Source organism: Buteo buteo, chromosome 28 (assembly GCF_964188355.1).
Source record: "Buteo buteo chromosome 28, bButBut1.hap1.1, whole genome shotgun sequence".
In the NCBI taxonomy this organism is placed as follows: Eukaryota; Metazoa; Chordata; class Aves; order Accipitriformes; family Accipitridae; genus Buteo; species Buteo buteo.
The window spans coordinates 3,436,989-3,449,679 of NC_134198.1; the positions used below are offsets into that span (position 1 = coordinate 3,436,989).

A 12,691-nucleotide genomic window follows, 5' to 3' on the forward strand; every position below is an offset into this window, starting at 1 on the left:
AAATTCTTGTTTTGCTGTTCACTTACTTTTTGGGTTACCTGAATTATGTCACTATTGACATCTCACATGGCAGAAACACAGCTCTGTGTAATGCTCATGATGTCTGCCCTGGGCTCCAGATAGATAAGAGGGAATAGATAAAGCAGTTGGATGGCGTTTTGAGTGATTTTTCATGTATGCGACATGAAGATGAGCGGTCACTCCCCGGAGATCTATCGAGGGAAATGGATTATCAAAGCGGTGGACTCCACCTGATTTACACACCTACTCCGCTCTGGCATCCCATAGTAATGGCCGATGGCAGTGGCTGCTGGCAGATGCAAAGAGTTGAAGGCAGATGTTTGCCTCTTTTGGCTTGTTCACTTGCATCCCTGACGCAACTGGCGGGGGGGGGCTCACTAGGCACCGTGATTGCTCTAGATTTTGAACCTATTTCTACTCAAATTAATTGCTTCTGGTTCAGTTATCTGTAACCAATGTGATTGAAATAGCATGAAAACAATCACCGACGCGTGGCTGTTGTCCGTTTACTCCCCCAAGGAAACGCATCATTCGTTGGACTGCCCTGGCAGCCAGCGGCCGCCGTGGGTTCGGAAGCGTGTTTCCACGTCACCAACGGGCTGGAGACAACGCTTCGGTGCGGAAAAGGTGCTAGGCTGATTAGGATGAGGGTGGGATGTCACTATCTCCTCCGCCTATGCAAGCTATAACACCAGGGACACCGTGTGACCAGTTACACAGCTGGTACCAGCAGCAGAATTCCCAGTTTGGTTTTCAGACCCGTTGCAATGGGAAGCGGCCGTCGACGCAGCTCTCACGGGGCTCTGCTGGCTCTGCCACCTGGAGGAGAAGCCTGTAGCTCTTCCCAGGGTGACGTGGGTGGTGGGCACACTGGAACGGTGTTCCAATGCCCGGCTGTGGATTTGGGTTGAGGGACGGGTTGCATTTTCATCTTTAGACAGTCCTCTCTCCCCCCCCCCTTTTTTTTTTTTTAATAGGAAAGAAGGTGTTTGCTTTGTACATTGCTTAGGATCTCAGTTGGTTAATCTGGCCTGGAAAGGAGAGTTACCATTGATTCCCGTGATCATCTTTGGGGGATAAAAAAAAAAAAAAAGGGGGAAAAAAATCCCCTCTTCCTTTGGAATTATTATTGGGAAAGATTTGTAAAGGTTACTTGTAGAGATTTTATTATTTGCAAAGATCACAGAGGATGAATTTGGGGGGGGTCAATAAACAATACTGGAATCACTGGCTGACATCAGGGTCTTACTGATGTGCCTGTGAAACTAGGAAAAAAAAAAAGTTTAAAATGACAATCCTTTATTCCGCTGAATTTGACAAAGTGGCAACGAGACATTTCTGCCTTGCACGTTGGGAGTCCGTAAAAGGGAAGAATAAGGCTATTCTTAGCCCCCTTTACGGGCACACGGAGTAAAGGCGCAGAAATGTCACTTGTTTGGGGAGGGGGGGGTTTGTTAAGGAACCGAGGAAGCCGTCCCTCTCCACGGGGCAACCGGCTGGGCACTCTCCCACCTTCGGCAACTCCTGAAAACGTCCCGGTTTCTTCACCCCCCCCCCAACTCCCCGAATTATTTTTATTCGCTCTCAGCCATCAGGCCGAGGTTCCGACGGCATTCCCTGGGCACGCCGAGCCAACCTTTCCCTTCCACACGGCCGGACGATCCCCCCCAAAGGGCAAAACCCGGCACGGGTGGACTTGGGGAGGGGGGACACAAGACTTGGCTATCTGTGTGTGTGTCCCCCCCGGGACCCCCCTCCCGTTCCCTCCCCGGCCCGGCGGGGGCGGTGGGCGGCTCCTTCGGCCTCTCCATAAACCGGTGGGCCCCTGGGGGAGGAGGAGGAGGAGCAGACGGGTGTTCCCGGGGCGGAGAAGGTGGGGGGGAACCGGGCACGGCTCTCTCCCCCCCCCAGCCGAGGGGCCGTGCCTGGCGGCGGACGCGCCGCCTCCGCATCCCGGCTGCCGCGGCCTCGCTGGCTCGGGAGCGGCAGGTTCTCCGTGTCCGTGTGTCCGTGTGGTGTGTGTCCGGTCCCCCCCACCTCCACTCATTGTCTACCCACGGGCGGGGGAGGGCTGCGCTGCCCGTCCTCCCAGCCCCTCCGCCCAAGCCTTTGTGTGCTCGGCCCCCGCCGGGATGCGAGCTGCGGGGCGGCGGGGGGTCCGCTCCTCCCGCTGAGAGAGCCCAGCCTCTGCCCCGAAAGGTTGTTTTTTTTTTTTTAAATTTTTTTTCCACTCGTACCAGCCGGAGGAAGGGGATTATGGACTGAGAGCATCCGTGGACCATGGAGTCCGGCATCCTCTTGAGCACGCTTTGCCTTCTCCTCTGCCTGGGGCCAGGTAGGTGGATGCCGGACCCGCCGGGAGGGCACCCGGGGTTGGGGAGGGGGGGGGAAGGAGAAAAAAAAAAAAAAAAAAAAAAAGCAGCTTCGCGGTCCCCCCGGGGCGGCCGCAGGTGCGGGGACTCCGCGGCTGGGAAGGGTGGGAGGAGGGCGGTGGGCTGCTCGGAAAGTTGCGGTGTCGGGCTCCGTGTTGGGGGGGGGGGGGGTAACGGCACTTGGTGGGTCTAGTCGCAGGTTTTGGCGTGGACCCCTCGCTGCAGATCGACGTGCTGGCCGAGCTACAGCTGGGAGGCTCCGCGGAGGGGGTGCGCCAGGTGCCGGGGCTGCACAACGGGAGCAAAGCTTTCCTCTTCCCAGGTACGGCCGCCCCCAGCCCCGTGTCCCCCGTACCCCCCCTTCCCTTCCCTTCCTTCCCCTTCCCATCCCTTCCCTTCTTTCCCCTTCCCTTTCCTTCCCCCGGCCCCGCTCAACTTCGGTCGGGCCCCTGCGCCGCACACGGGGGGGGGGGTCCGTCCGTCGCCCCCACCGTAGCGAGAGGTTTGCCGGCTCTAGAAGCACCCTGGGGGGGTTTCTCTTCCCTTCCAGCCCGCTTTTCTTCCACTCTTCTTCTTCTCCCTCCACCCCCGCTTCCCCCCCCTCTCCCCCCCCCCCCTTTTTTTTTTTTCTTTGACTGGTAGACGCTTAATTAAAGTGCAGCAGGAACGGGGACGGCAGATGGCTTATTTTGTGAGTCGTGGGGTGCAGCGATGAATAATAGCACCACCCACTCTTCTGCTTTACTTGGGAAACGCTAAACATACCCCAGTTCCAGCTAAGGAAACGCTCACTAAAAGTTTCGTGTGAATCGAGCGAAAGGCTGAAATGAAGTGCCCCAGAGGAGTGAGGCAGGTGGCTGAAAATAAGAATTCCCCCCCCCCCTTTTTTTTTTTTTCACGATGGGAAAGTGGCTCTCGTGAGCTTCTATGTCATACCCCTCGTCAGAAACAAAGAATGAGTTTTGGTCTTTCTTAGGGCTTGTGGTTGGTTTTTTGTTCGTATCGGGAACAGAAAGAAAATAGTAGTCTTGTTCCATCTTTCAAGAGTATGTTTAGGAGGTTTGTTAAAAAATAATTAAACTTCCTTATATTGTAATTCATAAAGGACTGTAAAATAACTCTCAGTGGCTAGTTGAATTTATAGGCATAGGTCGCATTGCCTAGACTTGCTCATTTTCAGTGTCTTTTTGAGTTATGTTTTAATAACATACTGATATGTTAAATGAAGCTGGACTCAAGAACATTTTCGGGGAAAAAACTGTATCTTAATTTAAAAAAAAAAAAAAAGCCTAAATATGGCCTTTAGAAGCAAGTGTCTTATCTGAAAGATGATGAAATGCTCCTTAGAAGCATGACTAAACAAGAGCAAGGAATATGGCTCAACATCTGGTGAAGCAAGAGCAAATCTCCCCATCAGCCTGTAGTTTTTAAAATAGGGGCACTTGATTGCTGGCTTCTCGTGTCGTGCCAGGAGTTTCAGCTGGGATCCGAAAGCATTTCTAGTGCAACAGGCAAGAGGCTGCGTTTCCCATACAGAAGAGTTGTAATTCAAGGGAGATAAGATCTGGAAAGGGAATTTCTTTTTCATGTTTGCATTAATGAGATAATTTATCAGAAGCGAATACTTGCCAAAGGTGGGTTGTATTTTTTTTTTTTTTTTAAGGTGATCTCTCTAGCGGTGTTCTTCCCCAGTACAGCCAGCGTGTGTCACTATGGACATTAATGTGGAGACACATGGGCATATGCATTCAGAAACCCTGACACATGCTGGGTTTTAATATCCGTGGTGGGCCTGTGGCTGCGGAGCAGAGCCCTCTGTGAAGGGGGTGGCTGCTTAGAATGGCAACCCTTTTGTGTGGGGTTCGTGTCCTAAAATAGCTGTAATTTTTTGGGTACGGTTCCGAGTTGAGGCATTGTTATGCTATGATGGGCTGAGGGAAGTCAAAACTCCCTTTGACTTCAGTGATGACAGGATTAGAGGTCTGTAAGAGTAAGGTGTTTTTTTTATTGTATATTTTCCCAGCGTCGGGACAAAAAAATTAACTGGGAAGAAGAAATTTTTTTTTTCAAGTTGTTCCCTCTTTTTTTGTAATTGTGAGCGTACGTACTTCCTAAATGGGTAACCGGTTTAGTCGTAGCAAAAAGAGATAAGAGTTTAAATTTTCACACCAACCTTTTTATTTTGTTGATGTGAATCGGGGAAATAACAAGGACGAAAACACTTGGGTTTAAGTGGTGGCTGAAGTCACTCAGTATCCCTTGGGAAGTCTTCAGCGCCCTGCAGGACTGGAGATACTTTTCCTGCTACAGCGTAGGACGGCTGCTGATTTTCTGACAGTAAATGGGGTCCTTACTGAGCAAACGGATTTTCATTTCTTGACTTGCATTTAGAAATAGAGAAGTCTCCTTCCTTGATCAGACCACTGGGTCCGCTTAGTCATTTTTGTTCTGCTGTTAGAGCTCACACCCTGGGAACACTGCTGCAATGTATGCCTCTGAGCCTATGTATTTGCAGTGTGTGAATTTCAAATATATGTGCGTGCTGACTTGAAATTTGTTTTCTGCCTGTGTGTTTTTTCCTTATCGCAGCTAAAGCCTTAGTCATAGACTCAAATGGTTTTGTGAAAAGGACACAAACGACTTTAAATGATCTGTGAACTTACTCTGGCAGCTTTGTGATCCTTTGCCTTTTGGTTTCTTGAGACACTGAATCTTGTACCATATACATATTTATGGCATTTTAGTATGTTGCCTTTCTGATAGACCGCATTCTCGACTGGCATAAAGCCTCACTTTCCATATGTTTAAAACATACAGAAAGCCTAAATGCTGTTTATTTTAGAGAGAAATCACAGTAGTGGCATGTTGAACTGCCAACAGGTAACAGACAATTAAAGGTATATGATGGGAAAACTACGTGCAGCTAAAGCGGAATAGTCTCTTTCCTTCTGTTTCTAGGTGAAAAGTCAGTTTTGACTGCTTAATTAGCTGTAGCATCAATTTTCAATACAAGGATTTTAGCATTTAATTGGCTGTTCTGACAAATTCTTCTTTGCGTAATTGATTTTCAAAGCTGCATATATTTCTAGGCCATATAACACAGTAAGCAGTTACTCTCTGAAGGTAGTTTTAGTCTGTTGTAGTCCATTCAAGACCATTTAGATTGCCCCTTATACAGTTCCTGATTTAGAAATATTTATAGCCATTTGAAGTTTGCGGTCACTTGGACTTTCTTTTTGTGTACCAACCTGCTCTGTCACTGTAGAAATCTTACAGAAAGCGTAAGATTTGGGAAAGAGAACTCTTCCCACCGACTTCAGCAGGATTAGATGCTGTGGTCTTGAATTCTAAAGCTTTTTAGGTGCCTGATGCTCCTTGGTTGTAGTGGATGGTAGCACCTGAATGCCACTGTAATCTGGCTCTAGTTAGCTGCAGGGACTTCTCTTTCTGGAAATGTGATTTGCAAAGTAATTGTAAAATGTTCCAGTGTAGCTTGTGGGAAGATACAATTATGAATAGAAAACAGGCGGAAGTCTTCCAAAATGTTAATGTTGCTATATGTGAACATCTGCCAGCACTTCCTAGCCAACCGCAGATATTATTATGTCAAAATATGTTGAGAAGAAAATTATTCCTCTTCTGGTCAGAGCAGCAGAACAGAAGTCAGAATACCTATACCACAAACTTCTCTCTGTTGGTGACTGTTTACACAAGTCAGTGAAATTTTCAAACCCTTCATTTTCCCTTTGCAAAACAGGGATGACGCTAAAGGTAAAGCCCAAATCAGGTGGGTGGATTGAAATGTAATTAATGTAGTTGAAGAAGGCTTTTGGAGAAATACCACTTATCATTCTTATAATTCTTTCATTGTAAATATACTGCATTAATACAATTTGAGGAGATCAGTGGAGATGAAAGTCCATAGAGCCGTTTTCCTATGCAAACATGAACATCATATTGCTGCAGGAGCACTTGTTGCCTATGTAACTGCATGGAAATTTGAAAAGGCAGACAAAACCACAACAGCAGAGGCTGGAGGGAGCTGAGGCTTTCGAATGGGTCGGACACATCTGACTGAAGTAAGTCTCCCGAGCGTAGACTTAATGTGAAGCACGTGCAAGGTCCTGGTGAAGCCAGGTATTTCAACTTGCAATAGGAAATGATGTTTTGAGGTGTGAGAATCTAAATTAAGGCTGCAAGAGTAACTTGGTCTCCTCTGGCACTCCTCTAGGCAGTAACTTTTTGTGTTGTGTCCCCCCCCCCGCCTTAGATGCTGTATTATTTTATATATTTTATAGATATAATATTGTGTTAGAATTTCTGGGCCTGACTTGCTGTTGAGAGTAAATACTACGCAGCAGACTATCTTTGTCCATAAGAGTGTACGTGTAGTAATGGAGGCACCTTCCAACCACCTCCAGCAGCAGTGGAGAGTGGTGGAAGGTACGCTGTAAATCAAGCGATGAGAGGCACCAAAAATGCAAGTGACGTGTAAGGAAAGTATATGCCTATCAAAAGGTATATAAACTCCTCAAAGAGGAGGCTAAAGGGTGGACAGAGAGTGCGATCAGATGGTTACAAGCACAGGAATGTGTATTTAAGGAAAAGAGAAAGGGCAGGACTGTCACAAAAATGTGGGAGCCTGTGTATCTGAATGCAGAACTTGGAACTCATTCAGAGGATAAGCTTTTTCTCTGCCAGTTAGGATATGTAACTCTTAATATGGTTATAAATAATATTTAGATATTTCTGATGAGGAGGGACAGTTCTAGAGGCAAGATATGGTACATTTTGATGAGGAACAAGGTGTGCTATAAAAGACCAAAGAAATGATTTAATCTGTCAGTGGGATGCATGAAAGGACTCGGCACTACTGTTCTTTGAGTTGGGGCTTGCCGGCACAAACTGCTGGCAGAACCCCCCCCTGAAATAGGCCTCTTGATGTAAATGATTTGTTACCTATTGCTGCATGACTGGATCATTAGCCCATTATTTTAAAATGCTAGCAAGACAATATTACTATATATATAATATATATCTTATATCCCTTTGGAAAGATCACTGGTTTTGGCCCATGACATCATCTCTGGACATTAGTAAATAAAGGAGGCAAAAATAAATCTTTAAAACTAGATGCAAGTGAACTTTCCCTCGTAGAAATAGGATTTACATTCCCTATGCACTTCACACAGGCTTTTTTCCTTGCCACCTGTCATTGAAACTATGGACAGATGCTTTCTCCTGGTTCCAGCTGAGCCTGCTGAAAATATTACTGTTCCCAGCTGCTTGTCACCACCCAGGAGCTAGAGGTTACCGTCCCCACCACTTTTCCAAAGCAAGAGATCATATGAGCATTCCCATGTCTGCTGATGGCAAAGTCGACCGGCTTCAGGAGCGAACCTGGCCGACTGCAGTGACATGGATTAGAAAGTCCCGTAAAATCCCTTTTCTCCAGCTGTACTCGTCTCCCAGAGGAGCGGTAACAGACAGCTGGGGGAGAGGATGCTAATGTTGCCAACTGGCATGGCTGAAAGCAGAGTGAATACCTATCTGCAGCTTTTTTTGTCTTGGAAGCAAGCTGGTTTCTCTCAGAATCACTGAATCCTCAAAATGTGGCACCTCCAGCATAGAGATCATCCGTCGGTAATAAAAATTCCCAGAATTTTTCAGAGAGATAAAGAAAACCCCTCACACCTTAGTTTTCAAAAAGACGGAAATGATTGAGTTTAATTTCAGTAAGCACTGGAGTGTTTTTCAATGTTAGAAATGCCTATAGTGTAAGCAATTACTCTATGACAACGCGGTAGCCAGAGACCTCCAGATTTTGGCGTGCCTGGAACAACAGCCTACGCCTTCCCCCTCGCTGCCCCCATCCCCTTCCACCTCTGGCACGTTCTGAATTCACCTCTGCACCCATGCAAACAGTGAACCGTCACGGTACGGCACTGCCTGGGTTGTGATCGATGCTGCTGGGGAGGTGGGCTGGGTGAATTACCATGCGTGGAGAACTAGAATGCTGAATAATCAGGAATATACCTGGTACTGGAGACTGCGTTGCTTGCTAACTACTGCTGTGCTGGCTTGTCTGTAAAATAGAAGGGGAAGAAGTTATGGGAAGAAAAAAACTTGAATATTGCGGACTTGGGATTGATGCTTGTAATGATACAGCAGAGGGTAGGACTGAGAAATGGAAAGTGAATGGGGACCTAATATACGGCAGATAGCAAGGAGACTCAGGTTTCCAGGGAAGAAAAGCTTGCAATTCCTGTACGTAGTCATTAGTGCATAGTTGATGCACAATAAAGTTAAGGTATGACAGAAAACTTGGCCTGTAGCATTTGGGGATTGCAACTGTCTTAATGCTGAAAGTTTCAAATAAATAATGTTGCTGAGTGTGCGTATTAAGCATATAAAGCATCACAAAGGTATAAGTGTAGAGCAATAAAGTTGTTTTAAGTACGGCTCTAAAAGTTATGTCATTGTTCATTGCAAGGAAAGGTGTTTTAAAAAAAATAATTTCTTGTCTTTTGTTGTTGTTGTTTTCTGTAGTGGGCTTTTTTGGGGGAGGGAAAGGAAATAAGCAGAAATTAAATATTCCCTCCATAACCTTTGGGTTTTGATTTTTTTTTTCCCTTTTTTTTTTTTGTACTCGCATCTCTTGCCATGTGTCTTGATATGGGCTTTTGTCAACCTTCAGTTTGTTAAATTCTTAAGAGTATGGATTCTGGAAGAAGCTACAGAATGGGGAGAGAAATGATACCTGCTCGCTGGTGTAGGCACCGTACCTTACCTGCCCAGATCCCCTTGGGAGACGGTGCCAAGCAGCACGACTTGCATGGCTTTGCCTGGGCTTGGTGGGACAGCTGATGTCTCCAGCCTCTGCAGCTTCAACCTTTGGAGGGAATTAGTACCTGTGTTTACTGATCAGCGAGGGTGTGACTCCATTTAGAGGAATGTCCCATTTTATTGTGTTCTTATGGGCTTTTCACAGCCAGGTTGCGTCTAATATCTGCAATAAATTGAAGCCCCTGGGGGTCTGTTTTCTATTGGGACAATGCTGATTCTCTAAAACTCTCTTTTTTAATGAGCGTTTGGTTGTTCAGGTTAATTCAAACAACCATATTCTGTTTACACGTTAAGTATTGCCCAGAACAATTCATACCGATTAATAACAGACAGAATTGCATTTACTTGTTCCTAACTTTACAGTGAGGCCTCTTCTAAAACACTGCAAGTACAAAACCCTTGTTGAGGCTCGTATTATCTCGGGGCTCGACCCGGCGTATTTGTTGGAAAGCTGAAGATGGGTATGATGTGCAGCTCTGGGGCACGTATAGAAGGAAAATACATGAAGACGGTGTCGGTGTGGTGGTGTGGGGCTGGAGAAAGGGCAGGAGGGCCGGAGGAGCGGAGGCCAAGGAGGACTCCCTCCATGTCACCGTCCCCATCAGGAGCAGCCGACGTTAGAGATGGGATGTTGACAGCGGGACAGCGTCTGTGCTGCGTGCCAGAGAGAACCCGGCACCTGCGGCACGTGCGCCCCGGGAGGGGGGACGGCGGCTCTTCTGGGTAGCTGTCAAGCACGTCTTTCCATATTGCTGGGGGAGGATTGCATTAGCAAGGGGTAGTGACGTGGGGAAACGAGGTCTTGCTACCCTTATGTAATTGCTTTTGCTGTGACATAGTTCTGTAGTCACGAAGGGTGGCTGAGACTAGCTAGGTTAATGGGTTTTTTTTTATGGTTGCTCCATTTACTGCAGCACGGTTCAGTCTCCAGTGAGGTTTCACAGAGGACAGCAGCATTTCCTATACATCCCTTCATCTAAATCAGTCGTAATGTCTGTTTTTTTCCCCCTACTGTTTGCTTACAAGGTGTGGGAAATAGGTTTCCTACTCTCCCTGCCTTGCTTGCGTTCTTCTCGTCTGTATCCTCCAGGGCGTATGGGTGCTGGCTTGGAAAAATAACTCCGAGAATGGTTAACTTCACTGCTTCCACTGAGTCTTAAGGGAGGTACAGAACCGAGCTCGTAAGTTATTTAAAACCAGTGGATAAGAGCTGGAGCTTATATATAGCTGTCACGGGAAACTGTACTTCCATGTAGTGACTCTTCGGTTCCCTATATTTTGTCCTGTTTGGTCGTGTGCCAAGGTACAGCTCCACACAGCAGCTGTGTTCTCCTACCTGCCCTGCTGAGGTTACAGCTGAATGAGGGGGGAAAATGATTTTTCACTGAATTTTTTTCTGTCCCTCTGTTTTGGCTAAATTCCTCCATATTTTGTCTCAATGTTTAAGACATACTAACTTTTCCATCTTGGTGTTGTTCAAAAGATTTCTTCTCAGGAAAATCTGAGAAGAAATATTTTAAGAAAGAGTACTTCAGTTTTTAAATTTTTTTTTACCCAGTCATGTCTTCCATGATAAATACCCACTATGAATGTTCACTCAGATTTTTCAACTACTGAACTTTAAAAACTTAAACTTGTAGCAAATATGTCATGGTCCCATTTAGGGAGTAAATATCTTTCTTTTTTTTTTTTTTTTTTTCTTTCTTTTTTTTCCCCTTTAAACCATGTTTGGGTGGGAAAAAATGCTGTAGCCATTTTCAAGGTAGAAAATTTTACAGCAAAAATTTCTCATTATCTGTTATGTTAAACAACATTTTGTTTGCTTTTCTTTTTTTGGTGCATACTTTTTTTTGGGGTGTGTGTGATCTTGATGACTTCAGAGAGAAATGCAAGCTTGGAAAACTGACTTCTGTTGAACCTTCTTGGGAGATGCTTCTCGCAACTCTGTGCTGTTGCAAGGTGCTAAAGCAATGGGCATGGTCTAAAAGGACGAGTAGACTAAAAGAGACCTCTGAAGACAGTGTTCAAAAGGCTTTTAGCAGATTAACATATTTGGAGCAGCAACAACATTGCTACAATAGACTGTAATGTTTCCAAAGGAGCCATTACAATCAATATTGCTAGCGATCCATAACTGAGAACTCTTTTAGTGGAATTTGAGTGGCAATATCCCTCTCTGAAAACATAGAGGGAGTATAATAAGAAAAAGACTTCCAGTTGTAGACTTGTTCTCTCTGTTAGACAGAGCAAGGTTTATACAGTTTCCCCAGCATTAATGCTTATTTAAGTATAATTAGATGGTGGTAACATCCATACTGTTTCTCCTATCAAGAGAAGAAGACATGTGCCAGCCTTGACTCCATGGCTAGAAGTCTGCCAGTCTCTAAATACAGCTGTGTAATGATCCAGAAGGGTTTCAAAGGAGCTTTTGTGGTTTTGAGGTCAATAATCTGTGTTTTAATAACTCCCTAGGCATGCATTTGCATATTGGGCCACAGTTGTTCCAACGGCACTCCTAAGATTTCCTCTAACATTGGCTAATATCCCTTGAGCTTGCAACAGTCCCCAGATTTGCTCAGCACCCATTCAGGGAGTGGGGTAGGCTTGAGGAAAAACTTGTGTACCCTGTTCGGTGATGGTCTTTCTAAGAATCCCTGCATACACCGTTAGTGTTTGAAGCATAAGGAAAGCATACTGTAGTAAGGCATCTGGGAACTTGAAATTTTTTTTAAACTGAGATTGCATCTGGGTTATTGCATTCACTCTGGCTTTCTCCATTTCAGAAAAATATCAATGAATTGCAGGGAGTGAAGACAACAACAGCAAACCTGATTACACGGTAAAAAGGACTGGCTTGCTAAGAAAGCTTTTGAAAGAACTTGAGTATGTACAGCTTGTCCAAGCAATGACAGAAGTGTTGTATGATAAGTGTCTAGTATTAGAAGATTCTTAGAGGTTTAAAATGAAGGAATTATTTAGTATTCAAGAGCTAGAGGTAACAGTAATGTAATATTATAAATGGAGAGGATTTAAGATAAAAGGAGACTTTCACAGTGAACTAGTATAGATTGCAGAATAGCTACTGAAAGGAAGTGATGGAAATCTCCAGACTTTCCATTTTGTAGAAGATAGCATGAAATGAAAAATCTAGGAAGCATTAGCTATGTTGTAGTCCTTGTGTGACATTCAGTTAGTGTGACATTCAGTTAATATGCTAAGGATGGGGTGGATGACCCTGTAAGTCTTTCCATAGTCTGGAGATCTGGGGTGTTGGTGGAATTGTTCTAGTGCAGGGAGAGATTTTTCAAAGACACGAAGGGACATTGAGCACCTAACACTCAATAATCAAACTGGTGCCTTTGCATTCTGCCTAAAACCCGTTCTTTGGTGCGCCTGAATAGATGTTAACGGTACTTGGTTAAAACAAGCCCACAAGAGCAAAGAAATCAGGG

General features: G+C 45.4%; 1 protein-coding gene across 1 annotated transcript in view; it reads left to right on the forward strand.

The window, feature by feature from the left end:
- The first annotated feature begins 1,906 nt into the window (after positions 1-1,906).
- Positions 1,907-12,691, forward strand: part of NELL2 (neural EGFL like 2) — a 153,848-nt gene continuing 143,063 nt past the window's right edge. Inside the window, exons 1-2 of the mRNA XM_075059106.1 lie at positions 1,907-2,356; positions 2,587-2,715. Of these exons, the coding sequence (XP_074915207.1) occupies positions 2,302-2,356; positions 2,587-2,715 (184 nt within the window). The 5' untranslated portion in view covers positions 1,907-2,301. The remainder of the gene's footprint in view (positions 2,357-2,586; positions 2,716-12,691) is intronic.